Source organism: Meriones unguiculatus, chromosome 3 (assembly GCF_030254825.1).
Source record: "Meriones unguiculatus strain TT.TT164.6M chromosome 3, Bangor_MerUng_6.1, whole genome shotgun sequence".
NCBI classification, from domain to species: domain Eukaryota; kingdom Metazoa; phylum Chordata; class Mammalia; order Rodentia; family Muridae; genus Meriones; species Meriones unguiculatus.
The window spans coordinates 69,534,185-69,550,784 of record NC_083351.1 but is presented as its reverse complement, the minus strand read 5'-3'; the positions used below and the strand labels follow the sequence as shown (position 1 = coordinate 69,550,784).

The following is a 16,600-nucleotide window of genomic DNA, read 5'->3' as shown; positions in this document are numbered from 1 at the left end:
AGCAGAGGGCTACTGAGGGCATGCTACCTGGCCAGCTGTGGGAGGAGACAAGCGAGTCCTTACCGGTATGACTCCAGGAAGGCAGCAAGCCTGATGAAAGCTTATAGCCTTCACTGGGCTGACAGCCCTGTCCTCCTGGATTGAATAATTAGGCTCATAGTCATCTTCATTTTCAGCACCATTAATGAGTGGCCTGTGTGAATCTTCTTTGGGGCCTTCTTCTGCCCCAATACTTGGGAGACCTAGGATAACAATAAGAGAAGCTGTTTACAGAGCTCCGGCCCGTGGGCCTGGCCCAGTTTTAGGATTTGCATACACCACCACTTACAGGGTTGATACTGTTTTTATTTTCAATTTGTAGAAGATCCAACTAAGGTTCAACTAAACCAGGTGAGGTCATGGAGCCTGCTCACTCAGGGAAGAGCTGCACACCTCTCCGCCTCTGCAGCTTCACCTGTACACTCTATATTTAACCAGAAGGAAATATCAAACCGAATCTTTTTTTATAAAGGTAAAGAATCCAGCCTCAAGGCGTTACATTCTTAGCCAGTACGATTACACAGACCATCTACAAATGTTCGGTTCTTCCTGCACACAGAAGCTGCACACCCCTCAAACACCTGCACTGTATTAAGTTTGGCTGTAATGAACAGGACGGACAGGGCAAAACTGCCGATTTAAAGCTTTCCTCAGAAAATTTTCATTTCCTGTCCCTGGACTTGCCTAGGCCCCTAACAGTAAGATAATTTGAATGGAAGAGGCAGGGTATCCTCACCAATTTCTTCTGGCGACACTAGAAGTCCAAAGAAGATGATGATCCCGCCAGCAAACTGCACAGATGCAGTCACCAGAAAGGCATACTGGAGAGAGGAGAGAGAGAGCACTCTTACACAGGGTGGTCACTACAGCTATGTTCAGGACAGACATGTGAGGGCAGGGGCGGGACAGGAAGGACAGGGACAGGGACTTCAGTACCCGGCACTTCCCAGCCACACACTGTACCAAGCATCCTACACGTGATTTCCCACCGCATCTTCCTAAGGCTCACCTGGATAAGTGGAACTATTGGGCAATCAAGATTAGCCTGCCCCCCCCAGCTCATTTTTTTCATTATCCAAACTTTTACAGAGTATCTGCCCTTGAAGACATTTAATCCAGTTGAAGGGAGTAAATAATACCCAAAACAATGTGAAAGGGCAAGGCGGCACAGAGCTGAAAGAACAAAAAGAGCAGCCCTAGTGAGAAACACAGGCGTCAGAGGACGCAGCAGCCGGGAAGAGCCAGATGACACAGCTAGATGACGCTTAAGGGCAGCAGGAGGGGGTGTTCCCTGCATGCCTTCCAGGGGGTTCTGTCCCCTGGGAGGTGGACGTCAGGAGGAAAAGACTCAAGAGCCAAGCTGTCCAGCTGACTTATTGAAATGAGTCAGAGTTTTTGAGCAAGTGAATGACAAAATTAAAGCAGTATTCTAGAATCCAGATCCTGGAGCAGCACAGGTCTGAGTGAATTCACACTTGCACCAATTAGTACAATCCAGGTGTGACAGGTATAAAAACAGCCTAGAAAAAAAAAAAAAAGCTGATTGTGAAGGATGACAGGCTGCTTCTACCTGGAGCAAAACATCTACTCTGTGAAAGAGCAACTTATGTTTAATTATCTTAGTTTCTGGCCAGGCATTCTATTCAAGAAAACAAGCATTAAGATGTGGAGTAAATCCTATTCCTCCCTCCCTTCCTCACCCTTCCAATTCCCAACTGTCCAAACATAAAAACGCTGCTGGTATGGCTGCAGTTCTCCCCGGAACACTAGGAAACAGGCAAGCGAATCCCACCTTCATACAAGCTAATAAACACACAGGTGGCGTCTGAAGCCACACTGCTTGGCCTGCTTGTGGCCTGTGAGATCTTCCCAGTGTTTTGACCTCTTTCAGTTCTGAGCTTCTGATTCTACTTTCCAGCTACTCTGTGTCTTCCAACAGGTGCATCAGAGTTTAACACTTCCCTGTCAGCTGACCTGTAACATCAATCTTTGCCTGTTACAACTATGTTGCGAAAACTGCAGATAACATTTGTTTGTGCCTGTGTTGTGTGTAGGGACATTCACACACACCACTACTTCCTGGAGGCGGAGCAGCTCGGCCAGAAGAGCTGTAACTTGACAGACATTGCCAACAACCTCAAGAACACAACAGCTTACCAACCTGGATTTTACCAAGCCAGTAAATACGCAGTATAGTATTTCTGTTGTTCTCTTATCTACTTACTTTTCTATAAAAAAATTACTGGTTCAAAATAAAAATCCAAAAACTATATTCAAAATGTACCTTCCAGGACTTTCAGATAATTTGCATACTTCTTTTTCTTCACTCACACAGACACATTAGAAGGCAGAACAAAGACTGTTTTCCATACATTCAGCGCTGTGATACAGTTGCTACACCCAGCTTCTTGTTCTGTTGGCCCTAGGGACTATTTTCTAGGGGAGTTTCACTTCTAGCATCACTCCAACTCCTAGGGATATTTGGGATGGATGCCTAGGACTTTCTTGACCATTTGATGCCTCAGGAATTCAAAGCAGTTACAACAATCCAAACAATTGGCAACATCTCATGATGATATTCCCAGAAGGCTCAGAGGTCAGAAAGAAAGTGATCTGTCTTTATCCTTCTTTCTACATGCACAGGCTTAAACTTGTACCAGCTGCAAATCTACTACCCCACCCATTCAGACACCCCAAATGCTCAGCCGACTGAATATGCCCTACCCCAAAGGCTTCCTCCCACTGGCTTGAACTAACCCTTAGCTGGCAGCATACCCTGGAGATAGAAGGTCCCTTCAGAGGCTCTTCATGCCCACAATGGACCACTGGCAGCTGGGCTGCCCGCACACCCACTCTTGCTCAGTACCCTCAGGTTTTTAAATCATCTTCTCCCTTCTTGCATTCTGGGCGACAACTGGAGTATTGGTGTTCATTACACAGACCAAGGCCCCTGCAAAACAAACTAGCTTCCTTCTACCAATAACATCACAAGCTGTGGCTCCGAAAGCACAAAGCCTTCTTGCCAGGCAGGCATGGTGGTGTGTGCCTGTAATCATAGCACTTGGGAAGAGAAGAGGATGAGTTCAAGGTCACCTTTGGTTAGACAGCAAGGGAAAATGCACACATACAAACTGAGAAAGAAATACCCACCTCATAACCATACTGCAGAACAGATGAGGCCAAGCATGCTCCCAAAATATTGCCGACCGAAGCACAGGCACTCCAGAGACCAAAGACAACTCCTCGGCTAAGGAATAATAGAAAACCAAGAGCAGTATATCAGAGGATTCTATGCGCAGGTCAAATGAAAAATGGCTGAAACAGTAAAGATGTGCATTACCAAAAAAAATATATAATAATAATAATAATAATAATAATAATATTCTATTTAACATTTTGAAAACTACACCAGAATGATAAAACCAGATTCCTCTAAGGTTCAATGATAATAAATTTTCACTTATAGGTTGGACACTGAGCTCAAAGGCAGAGCACTTGTACAGCAACAGTGAAGTCCTCAGTTCCTTGTAGGGCAGGTTAAAGAAAAAGAATTGAAGAAAAGAAGCCAAGTATGGTGACTTATGCCTCTAATCCCCACACTTCAAAGGCTAGAGCAGAACTGTAGCAAGTTCAAGGCATCTATGTTACATGGCAAGACCATATCTCAAAACAAAAATAAAACAAAACAAAAACAAAATGAAGATGAAAAGCTCCAATACTATAAAAATACTAAAACACATGGAGGGTGTCCTAGGGGGAGCAGGTCAGCACACCAGGACCAAGGTGCCAGCTGACAAGGATCTGGCCTGTGAAAACCGTGACTTCTGGCATGCAGTCTCAATGGACTTTGTGAATTACTGTTAAGGTTCCCAAGAAGTCAGTCTAAAGCAATATTCACCTGACTTCTCTCACTACAGTTGCTTTTTTTCATCAGTCTCTTGGCACTTCAGAGTCCAGGGCAGGGGATCACAAGTTCAAGATCAATCTGGTCTCTACAGTAAGACGCTACCTCAAAGGCTTCCTCCCACCGGCATGAACCAATCCTTAGTTGGCAGCATACCCTGGAGATGGAAGGTTCCTTCAGATGCCCTTCCACACCCACAATGGACCACTGGCAGCTGGCTGCCAAGGCACACAGCCAGCCACTCTCAGTCAGTACTCACAGTTTCATCATCTTTTCCCTGCCAGCATGACATTCTTGAAAGATTTCCAAGCTGGGCTACAACTTGAGCATGAGTGTTCATTACACAGACCAAGGCCCCTGCAAACCAGGTTAGCTTCCTTCTATTAGCATCGCCACACACTGCGACCCTGAAAGCACAAAGCCTTCTTGCCAGGCATGTGCCGCATGACTGTAATCTTAGCGCTCAGGAGGCTGAGGCAGGTGGATCTCTGAGTTTGTGGCCGGGCTGGTCTACATGGTGAATTCTAGGACAGCCAGGGCTACATAAAGAGACCAGAAATTTTAGGCTGGATAGGGAGCACACACCTGGGAGGCCGACAGATGGATCTTTGAGTTTGAAGCCAGCCTGGTCTGCACTAGTCAGGGTAACATGGTGAGACTCTTGTCTCAAAAGAAAAAGGAAAAAAGAAAAAAAATTTTAAATGGCTAGAGGATAAAATTCTTTGGTAGAACACTTGCCTGGTATGCATGAATCCCTGTGCATCTCCAGTTTCACCACTGTTTTTTTTTTTTTTTAAACGAAACAAAAAGAAAATGTGTTTACAATGTAATCATGCTAACCTATGGTCAGAATTAAGCAGATGGCACTAGCACACTGAAATATAATCAGAGAACTCTTGAATGGTACTTATCATTCCACAAGACAGTTTATAGGTGAACTTTCCCAGCAGTACAGACTGTTCATGACCAAGGGAGCTCCCAGGTATGAAACTGGGGAAGATGGAGGCTGCGAAGCACCTGCCAGAGGGTGTGCTGAACAGCACAGTGGAAGGGAAGGCCTGCCGCGCCCGTTTCCCATGTGTAAGAGCAAACACGAGGAGAAACCAGACAGGAGATGAGCATGTCCCTGACAACATATACACACTGATGCAGCGAAACTGACTAAACTCCAAGTCAACACTGTTTCTACAACAGGAGCATCACCAACAATGACAAACCACAAAGCAAGTCTAGTTCACTCGGCTTATTTTCCAGCCTATGAACTCAGCATGCCTTCTTCCAGGACGGGCTGGACGGTCCCTCAACAGGGATCTTTCTTCACGCTGCAGCCCACACCACACATGCCAAGCCCAACAAGCTCTAACACGAAGGCTGAGGGGTAGGGCAGTGCTCAATCTAAGCCCCAAAACGTAGCAACATCTGAACTAGAGCCCATGCTTGTGACCTTAGGCATGTCACATGGGTAACTTTTTTCTCTCTACTGGCAGTATCCTTTACGTGTTACACACAATTGCTCTATCACTGAGCAGTGTCCCAACTTTCATGGATACCTTTTGGGCTAAGTTTCCTTATTATTACTGTAATGATAAGGTAACCACACAATCTCAAAACATGGCAAAGGCGGCTACACTCAAAGGAACACGTATACTGGATGGCACAAAGGTGGGACTAGCACAGTTTCTGAAGGAGAAAAGCTTAAGAAGGATTAACTGGGACATACAGCCTTAGGAATGTGCCTCGCTGGGTGTCCTAGACCACCACTGAGGTCCACACACTGTGCCATGGGCCTTCTATCCCAGAACTGCTCAGTCTAAAACAGAAGATGAGGCATGCTCTAAAGCACTGAGTCAACAGACTCAACGGTCCAACATCAATGAAGTCAGAGGAAGGAAGCAGCATACCCAGCTTTCCCAAACCAGTTGCCCATCACAGCAACCACACAGGGCCAGCCCGTGGACTGCAGCAGGCCGTTCACAATCCACAGGCCACAGTAGAGCCACTTGTTGTAGAAGTGCAGCCATTCCGTAAGAGTACCAAAGACAAACACCTTCGAGAGAAGGAAAAAAAGGGACATGTGACATTCACACGGACACTTTTGATATACCCAACTAACTGCTTTCCAGGATACACAAAAAATATATTCATGGGATGGGGAGATGGCGCAGAGGGTAAGCATTCTTGCTACGAAAGTATGAAGACCCAAGTTCAAATCCCTAGCACCCAGGTAAAAACCTGAGTGAGTACCTGTATAACCCCAGCGCTATATGGGACGCAAACAGCAAGACTGCTGGAGTTTGAGAGATGCCAGCCAAGCACCAAGTTCAGTGAGAGATGCTGTCTCAAGAGAGCAAGGTGGACATGATAAAGCAGAACCCACACTCTCCTCCACTGGTTTCTGTATGTACGCACCTACACACACACACACACACACACACACACACACACACACACACACACACACTCCCTCTCTCCCTTCAACTTGCACCTTCCACTCTAGAAGAACTCCATCTTCCATCTGCTCTCTGGGAATGGCACTATCCAGAGGGCTGAGGCACCACACAAACCCACATGTGCATGTTCGGTTGACAGAACCAGGGGCTGAGCATCAAGGCAGTCCCAGGTAAGCCCAGCTGTTGCTATGGCAACTATTAAGTTCACTCATAAGTGAATCCTGTCTGTCATCTGCTGAATTATTCAGCTGCTTCTACCATGGGCCTATTTTTTCCCCCAGGCATTTTGCTCAAAGGAACATTTTATTCACAGTCAGAGTCTATTTTGAGGGGACTTGGCATGTAAGCAGACTTCTGTCAGATCTTAGTTGTAAAATTCTGGAATAAGCAAAACTACAAGGACAGAAAAATCATCAGTGGTTGCCGGTGGCTGGGAAGAGGGAGAGGTAGTTATTCAGCCTTGCTTTTTGTGGAAACAGGATTACAAAAAGGGTCTACGTACACACTTGAATGTTTTCAAATATTAAAAAAGCACGTATAAATAAGTGCAGGTCATCAATTTATGAACAAAGTGCTCTGATTTCTAAAACTTTAAAGTTTTTTTTTCCTGTATGTAAATGGCAGACATCAAAAGTATAAGTCAGAACCTAACTAAAGCCTAGGAGCTGACTTAATCAATAAAAACTCCTTCCTAACTGGCAGTAAGCAGTAATGATGACTCTGATATGGATCCTGTCTTGCACAGCCCCTGACAGCCCTCGTACAGACACACACACACACACAGTATCCTCACTGCAATGTCCGGAGGATGGGATCTGAACATCCTCTTTGCAAATGAGGAAATTAAAACACTGCAGAGTCTGAGTCAGAAAACCAGAAGAAGAGGAGCCAGCACAGACTGCCCAGCAGAGTCTATGGTCTTACTCTGGAAAGTAAGACTAAAGCACATGCACAGGTTGGGGGGACGGGGATGAAAGACAGCAAGAGCTCAGAAGAGGCCTGAGCACAGGAGGAAGTGTCAGGACCAGTGACTCGGCAAGAGGTGAGCTGGGGTGTCACCGGGCTATGAGGGCCATCTGAGATAGAAAACAGTGGCCAGGTGAGGGAATCAGAAAGCGGTTAGTTTGCCAACAGCAAAGATAGGCAAGCAAGCGTGACTGGTAGGCTCCAGAGAGCCCTAGCACTAGGCTATTTTCAGAGTATGTGAATCAAGAAAGGACAGCAAGAGTCTTGCTTTAAAAAGATCTGCCTGTCAAAGACACACGGGATAGCGACAGGAAGACCAGTCTCACTCCTCCACTCTAGACAGAGGTGGAGAAGGGTTAACTAAAATTCTAGAACATCTGATCAAAATAGTAGTAACTGTTTATTTTTTAATTTCATTTATTATCAGTGTGTTTATGTTTATGATATGCAAGCCTGAGTAGGGGTACCCACATGAGAGGGTGGAGGTCAGAGGGCAACTTTCAGGCCTAGTGTCTCTCCATCCACGTGGGATGAGGACTGAACTCAGGTCATCAGATTTGTACTTTTAACTACTAAGTCATGTGGCTAGCCCAGCAATAACTATGATAATCATAAAATCTTCCAACTTACCACGAATGCGGAAGAGCACATGCCGAAAGACAGAACCCATCGCAAATTCAGCCGATCCCCAACGATGCCACTGATAAAAAGGCCCTAAAAATGAGGCATTTCATTTTATGGCTCTAAATAGTAACAGTAAGCTGGGAGCACACATTACAAATGAGGCAAACTAAAAGGAGGGGAGTAGAAGAAAAAAACCAAACCTTATTCACAGTCTACACTAATAAATGTCCATACACAAGCTCCCAAATACGCTTCATTTTCTAGATGAGCTGGATTAAGAAGTGGTCCTCGCCTTCATGCAGGGCTCTCTGAACCGTTTGCAGCTGGAGTGAAGTGCTGACACAAGCTGGATGTGGTAGCACACGCCTTTAATCACAGCGCTTGGGATGAAGAGGCAGGTGAATCTCTGTGAGTTTGAACCCAGCCTAGACTACAAAGTGAGTCCAGGAGAGCCAAGGCTACACAGAGAAACCCTGTCTCAGGAAAAAAAAAGTGTTGCCACATGTGCACAGTCTAGCGGTGAGTTGTAAGGCACAGGACAGGTCTCACAATGTACTGCAGCTGCCTGTGCCCCTTGGCTCTCAGGACATCACAGTAACCAATGAGAGGCATACTGGCTACCTTCCCCCAGGGCCCAGCAGCAACTAAACCCTGAGAACTCAGTGCACACCAGGGCAGCACGGTACATTTCTGCCACTAATGTATAAAATGAGTCACTACCTTGACTTCAGACCTAAAGTGACACAGAACCAACTATTTAAACAAACCGACTGCCTTGATAGTGCTGAACCCTTTGGTGACACACGTCACAACTGTCTGTCCCTCCACACAAATTCAGTACCTGATGCCCTGTTTCTCAGACACCAGGCACACAAGTGATGTACAGACATACATTCGGGCAAAATGCCCATACGTAAAATTAGAAAATCCACCAGGCAGGGTGTAGCACATCTTTAATCCCAGGACTTGGGAGGCAGAGACAGGAGGATCTTGTGAGTTTGAGCCCAGCCTGGTATACACAGAGCTCTAGAACAGCAACACAGAGAGCTTATCTCAAAAAACAAAAACAAATATTTTTTTTTAGAAGCGCTAGGTTTGATTCCCAGCACCACAATTAAAAAAAAAAAGTAGTTATTTAAAAATTAAAATAATATAATTATTTATTATATAACAATATAATTTTAATACTATATATTAAAATTTTATATAATAAATTAAAAAAAATTAAATTTGGGCTGAAGAGAAGTCTCCACCATTGAGGGCCCTGGCTGCTCTTCGAGAGCCTGAGGTTCCGTTCCCAGCACTCACATAGTGGCTCACAACCATCTGACTCCAGTTTCTACAGCTCTGAGGCCCTCCTCTTCTGACAGCCAAGACTACCAGACAGGCAACTACTGCACTTACATACACACAGGAAAAACACTCACACATTAAAAAAAATAAGTAAATAAGTTAATTTAGAATAAGGGTGTCTTTCTTATATAACAAAGAGAATTACAAGCATATTTACTATATAAAGTATTTGATAACTTTGAAAACTACATGTCTCAGAATAAAAAATTTTATAATAAACATTAGTTATTTAAAAATTAAAATAATATAATTGTATATATAAACACATGTACAAATTATATAAAAATTATATACAATAATGTAATTTTAATATGTAAAAAATTAAGCTATTTAAAAAACAAAAAGGAACGAAAAACTCCATAATTTTAAGACTTACCACAGCATAGGAGAACAAAAAAATGGTATCTAGTGTTCCTAGAAAAAGAGTGGCTTCCTCTGCGCTGGGGAACAAATGGTTGCTGCTCCAGATCTGCAGAAACACAGGGCAAGTCACTCCGCTGAGGCATCAGTACCCCACCATTCAACCGACGGCACCCCCACTGTGCCTGCCCACCACCCTGCTGGTGCCTGCGCGACCCTGCTGGTGAAGAGCGAGGCAGTGACCTCTGGTAGGGCAATACAGGCACACAGGAAAAGGGTGGCATCCCTGACCAGAGTTCAACATGAAAAGCTCTGACAAGGCCCTGCTGCTGCTTCCGGCGCATGCAGGATGCTCCTTAGCATACCTTTTCTTTTAAGCCAAAATGCTGAGAAGCTGATGACCTGGTCTTCAGTAAGAAGACTAGGCAATGTGTACACGCGCAGCGCTTGGAGACTCTGTGTGCTGCCATCCAGGAAGGCCACATTTTACATACTTTAAAAACAACTTCCTGAGCTGGAGAGATGACTCAGTGACGGAAGCACTGGCTGCTCTTTTAGAGGATCCACGTTCAGTTCCTAGCATCCAGAGTGGCTCACAACCATCCAGAGATCCAGTTCCTGAGAGTCTGAGGCCCTCTTCTGGCCTCCACTGGAACCAGGCACACACACGGTGCACAGATGTACAAGAGAAACACTTATGTACATAATTTTTAAATTAATTTTAAAAATTGAATAAAACCAGCTTCCCAGATCAGACGTTGCCTGGAGCGGGAGTTGCAGGGAGACTACATATGAACCCAGGAGAGCTGTGGGCAGGACACAAATCTGCTTGTGGGTAATGCAGGGGCTAGCCTGCTTACTTGAGAATATTAAGAGAAATTTTACTGTCAGCGGTATTCTTTTTTAAGATTTATTTCTAGGGTCTGCAAGGTAGCTCAGCAGGTATAATAAACGCTCCCTGAGTTCGATCTGCAACAGCCAATGGAGAAAGGAGAAAGTGGACCCAGAAGATGTCCTCAGATGTCTCTACATATGTGCTGTGGCATGCACACGCCCTCGCTAATACACACAAAATAAATAAATGCAATTTAAAAAAATTTAAGATTTATCTTTGTTTCTACCTCCCACAGTAGGGGGAAGGAAGAGAAGCGTGCACATGCATGCTTGTAAGTGTAAGTGCATGGAGGCCTGAGGCACTGGATCCCCTGAACTGAAACCGAGCTCCTGAACTCAGGTCCTCTGCAAGGACAAGTGCTCTTACCTCCTGAGCATCTTTCCAGCCCCCAAATACTTTAACAGAAAGTAAAATCCTCTAGGCTAGTGGTGTAGGTCAGAGAAGGAAAAATGCTAGATTTAAACTAATTCTGAATTTCTGTCTTGGATCAGAGGATGGGTCTGTCACGAAACACAAAACTTGGCTGGGCAGTGGTGGCACACACCCTTGATCCCAGCACTCGGGAGGCAGACACAGAGGGATCTCTGTGAGTTCCAGGCCAGCCTGGTCTACAGAGCAAGCGCCAAGCCAGCCAGGGCTGTTACATAGAGAAGCTTTGCCTCAAAAGAGGAGCACAAAGCTCTCCAGGGCAGGCTGGAACCTGACTTCTGTAGAGCCAACCAATCCAAACTGCAAAATTGGTAGCTCTGAAAAAAGGGCATACTCATGCCTACCATAACATCAACTAGAGTCAGTACCTAAAAAGCTGGGGGAGAGCCCAGAAGTGAAGCACTTGCCTAGTACAGATGAGGTCAATCCCCAACATCAAGATGAACTGATTAACCAGCAAGCAAGCAAAAGAACCAATGCTATTCCAGAAGAGCTAATGTGAATGATTACTCCAGAAAGAGCCAACCCACAGGCCAAAGATGGCCCTCCTTAGCAAAGCCTGCTGACAAGGCCAGCCCCTCAGCATCAGACCTCCCTAACGGAGACTAAGGAGGGCTCCACTATTCCCCAGTAAGAGCACTTTCTGCACCCAGCAATCCTGAACCCTGCTTTCTAGGGACCCTGGAATTTTAATATGTGGCACACAGAGGGCGCCTATGTAGCCAGCCCTGGGCATGAGTCTCCAATGGGCTTCCCAAGTAGACAGCAATTCACACATGTTGTCACAGCCTTCTGCTGGGAGAGAACCTGCAAAGGCATGCCTGGTTTCCATTCGGTAACTTCACTTCATGCCCTTTTCCTGTAATAAATCACACATGCTGAGTGCTCCCAACCTATCAAACCTGGGGTGGTCTTGGGACTGCCAATTCAGAATCCCAAAAGACAAATCCTAGTTTTCTGGAGGCAGACTGTTCCTGAATCCCACAGTGAGAGCTCAAGTGTCACCCAACTATAACTGAAGAAGCCAAAGATGTTTTGCCTAAACAGGAGAACTGAGGAGCTGATAAAAAGATGCTTCAGTCTCCAGGACCACAAGGTAGAAAAAAAGAACATACCCCAGAACAAAACTCAGAGCACGTAAATAAATAATAAAATTCTTTTTTCAAAAAAGAACAAAGATATTTTATCTCATCCCAAAGGGAAAAGCAAAATTCAGGCAGAAAACAGCTATAGAAGGGTTGGAGAGAGGGCTCCTCAGTTAAGAGCACCTGTTGCAGTTCACTTCCCAGCACCTACAGGGGCAGCTCCTACCCTCCAGCTCCAGAGAATCCAATGTTCTCTTTCAGCCTCTGTGGGTACTGGTGTCATGATGCACACCTTTAATTCAAGTACTTGGGAGGCACAGACAGATCTCTGTGAGTTCAAGACTAGCCTGATCTACAAAGTGAGTCCAGAACAGTCAGGACTCTGTTACACAAAGAAACCCTGTCTTAAAAAAACAGAAAGAAAAGGAAGCAAGGAAAAAGTAGCCAGGCTGGGTAGCACATGCCATTATTCCCAGAACTCAGGAGACAGAGGCAGGTGGATCTCTCTGAGTTAAGTTCTAAGACAGCCAGGGCTACATAGAGATTCTGTCTCAAAAAAAAAAAAAAAAAAAAAAAAAAAAGAAAGAAAGGCTCGATTTCGATTTGGTAAGGCCTCACAGTACGACCCTATTTTTAAAAAAAAGAATGAAAGAGGGAGGAAGGGCTGGAGATATGGCTCAGAGGTTAAAAACCCTCACTGCTCTTCAAAAGGTCCTGAGTTTGATTCCCAGCAACCACATGGTGGCTCACAACCATCAATAGTAAGATCTGGTATGCAGGCAGAATGTTATATAAATAATAAATAAATCTTAAAAAAAGAAGAAAGAAAGAAAGAGGGAGGGAGGGATAGAAAGGAAAGGTGTGTGACTAGATAAAAACTAAAACTAAAAAATAAACCATAGAGTCTGGAGAGATGGCTCCACGGTTAAGAGCACTAGCTGCTCTTCCAGAGTCCTGAGTTCAATTCCCAGCAACCACATGGCAGCTCACAACTGTCTATACCTCCAGGTCCAGGGGATCTGATGCCCTCACACAGACATGCATGCATGTAAAACACCAGTACACATAAAATTAAAATAAATAAATCATTAAAAAAATAAATCATAGGAGACATGTGTACAGCATTTGTGAAACTTGATGAAGGCAAGCCAGAACTGTGATTTCACACAGTGTGAAACAAGGTACGTAGGTGGAATCTGAAGGCTCTGAATTACAACAGTCTGGGTCTCAAAGCCTAGGACACAGAGAGCTGTTCCAAAACACTGAGCAGATGATGGAAAAACGAGCTTAGGAGGCACGTAAAGGTGGACAGGAGAGAGCGCTTTCAAGCTTCTCGCCTGCACTCTGCGTACCTCTTCAGGAAGGTCTGCTGATGTATTGAAAGCATTTGGGGTCCACTGCTTGGAAATACTGACTTTGACATTGCTAAAGGTTTTTCTTGACGCATGGAGCAACGAATAACTGCAAAACACAGAGAGAAAACACAAATGAATGAGGAGCAAAGAAAACAGCACTCAACAAAAATTTGCTTTGAGTTTGGAAGCTTTACAAAAAAGAAAACGGTTTGCCGCTTTGTAAAAACTACCAGTTAACACAGACTCTGCTAGCTGGATGATGGTGATATATGTCATTGATCATAGCACCGAGCAAGCAGTAGCAGGCAGATCTTTGAGTTTGAAGCCAGCCTGGTCTACATAGTAAGTTCCAGGACGGCCAGGGCTACAGAGAAAAACCTTTTCTTGAAAAAACAACGTGTGTGTGTGTGTGTGTGTGTGTGTGTGAGAGAGAGAGAGAGAGAGAGACACTGTTGTCTTCTTTATGATTCCACTGTTTGTGCATAACTTACCTTGGAACTGGATGTGACTGGCTGCATCGACCTTAAGGCCTGGTGCTAGTTCTGGAAAGCATCTGGGTCTTCAGCAACCACTGGCCACTCCCAGCACAGCCATTCGGTAGCTCTTCCTTAGATTTCCAGCTTTTCATCACAGAGATGCCTGGCCCCATTCTCACAAATGGAGAGCCCTAAGCCAAGCTGTCAAAATTACCTAGCAACTCTTGTAAGACCACAGAACCACTTTCCAAATTTATTATTGGAGGGGGAACCAACAGTGATAGGACTGGTGATGGCTTGGTGGCTAAAGGAACCTATCTCCCAAGATTCAGTCCCCAGGGCACATGGTAAAAAGAGAGAACCAACTCTAAGAACTTGTCTCCAACCTCCACATTCACACCATGGCAGAGAGCATACCCACAAGAAATAAATGAATAAATAAACAAATGAATAATAAAACATATCAAAACAGTTAGATCAGAGGGCGACATACAATAGGCTCCTACCCCTGAATGTCCTGGTTTATGTTCTGTCGCTAAAGAGGTCACGCAGGGCTACAGAACCATAGACATGGACGATTCCTCCAGTCAGCTGACTACTTCGGGGCTGCTAACCCTCAGGAGTTATAAAATTCCCTTACACACCTCTCTCACCTGTGCTGCTCTAGGAGGCTCTGCGCATCCGTCTCCGGAATGCACACATCCTTTGTTTACAAGCCTCTGTTTCCATAAAGAGCACCCGATAACAGACCGCAGCCTCTGCAACATTTTATGTCAATGAGTTCTTGGTTCAAGGTGAGACCTTTAGGAGCACCCCTAGTCTCTAACACTAAATAAAAATGGTAACCCTCCATCAAGACAATCAAAATGTCACCAAACTGCCATATAACCCTTGGAGACCAAAATGACCTGGAGTTCTACCTGCCTAAAGTTATTAATGAAGTACAATGGGGATACAAGAATGCACATCTATAATAGAAGGGCAGAGGTAGGATGGTGATTTCAAGGCTAGCCTGAGTTTTATATATACATATATACGTATACAAATACATATGTATATACATATATACATACATATACATATATATGCATGCATATATGTGCTTGTGTGTATCATATGTGTATGATATAATATAAAGCCAAGTGTGGTGGCTCACACCTTTAATCCCAACCCTCAGGGGGCAGAGGCAGGAAGATCTCTGAGTTCAAGGCCAGACTGGTCTACAGAGTGAGTTCCAGGAAAGCCAAAGCTATGCAGAAAAACTGTCTCAAAAAACAAAACAAAACTACATACACACATATATATACTATATACATATATATACTATATACACACATATATATACTATATACATATATGTATACACATATACACACACCTTATCTCAATAAAAATGAAAGGGTGGGAATGAAGCTCAGGTGCTAGGCCTAAAATTATCCTAGTGCAAGGACTGAATTCTATCCCCACAGCCACTAAGTAAATAAATAAATAAAAATGCAGTGTGCTGCCCTGTGGGTAAGTACAGGCTAAGCACAGGTAAAATGCTGAGATTTTACCCTATTGCAACAAAAACCAACTAAAATAAAATTTTAAAATTGAATGATGAGATCTGGAGAGATGTCTCAGTGGTTAAGAATGCCTGCTGCTCTTAAAGAGGAACCAGGTTCAGTTCTGAGAAGCCACGTGGTGGTTCACGACCACATGTTACTCCAGTTCCAAGAGATCCAATCTTCCGGCCTCCACAGACACTGCATGCATGTAGGTGCACTTACAGGCACGTGCTACACATGTACAAAACACTCAGACACATTAAATTTTTGAAAAAGGTTAAACTGTGGCTGGGTATGGTCATGTACACCTTTAATCCTACCACTCAGGAGGAAGAGGCAAGTGGATCTCTGTAAGTTCAAGGCCAGCCTGGTCTACATAGCCAGGTTGACATGGTAAGACCTTATCTCAAAAAGTTGCCTTACAAGGGTGTTATTAAATATTTAGGGGAGGAAAAGTACAACTGAGAGCCAGAGGTGCAGCTCAGTGACAGCGCATGAGCTTCACATGCTCGACGCTGTGAGTTCCACGCCCCCTCCCCCCCAAAAAAAACCAACATATGCAAAAGGAAGGTATCACGGAGAAACCTTATCTCAAAACAACAAACAAGGAAGCTATCTATTTCACTGGCAGCCTGTGCCAACCAGCACACTTGGCTATCTGATGCAGTATCATTCCCAAAGCAAAAGACAAGCATATCAGCAAGCCGTTACCTGAAGAAAGTGAGCAGGAACACAGCGACATGGTGATGGCTGAAGCCAGGGAGCAGAGCTCCCCTCTGCAAAAATCTCGGCCAGGCCATGCTCTTCCCACCTCCCTCTTCAGCTGGACCTCAAAGTCCTCAGAGTGACTCAATTACATTGTTTCTTCTTTCTGGAAAGAAAAAGACATATTATCGACTTTTTTTTCCCCCACACAAAAGCAGACCTGTTGACACACACCTGTAATTTCAGCACTTGGAAAGCTGAGGCAGAAGGATGAAGAGTTAGCTCAAGGTCATCTTCAGCTACAAATTAAGTCTGAAGCCAAACTGGGCTACAGGAGACATGTCTCAAACACACACACACATACAGAGAGAGAAAGAGACAGACAGACAGACAGACACACAGACACACA

At 44.6% G+C, this 16,600-nt stretch overlaps 1 protein-coding gene across 3 annotated transcripts in view; it reads right to left on the bottom strand.

Annotated features, from left to right (window-relative positions):
- The window catches only part of Slc37a3 (solute carrier family 37 member 3), a 37,323-nt gene that overhangs the window by 11,213 nt on the left and 9,510 nt on the right, over window positions 1-16,600 (bottom strand). For 2 of the 3 annotated variants that reach the window (XM_060380156.1, XM_060380157.1), the window contains exons 2-9: window positions 16,198-16,357; window positions 13,443-13,566; window positions 9,713-9,805; window positions 7,990-8,073; window positions 5,845-5,990; window positions 3,190-3,286; window positions 776-860; window positions 64-242 (exon numbers count right to left, since the gene is read on the bottom strand). In XM_060380156.1, coding sequence (XP_060236139.1) covers window positions 64-242; window positions 776-860; window positions 3,190-3,286; window positions 5,845-5,990; window positions 7,990-8,073; window positions 9,713-9,805; window positions 13,443-13,566; window positions 16,198-16,286 — 897 coding nt within the window. In that variant the 5' untranslated portion in view covers window positions 16,287-16,357. The remainder of the gene's footprint in view (window positions 1-63; window positions 243-775; window positions 861-3,189; window positions 3,287-5,844; window positions 5,991-7,989; window positions 8,074-9,712; window positions 9,806-13,442; window positions 13,567-16,197; window positions 16,358-16,600) is intronic. The other variant, XM_060380158.1, reaches the window with a different exon arrangement.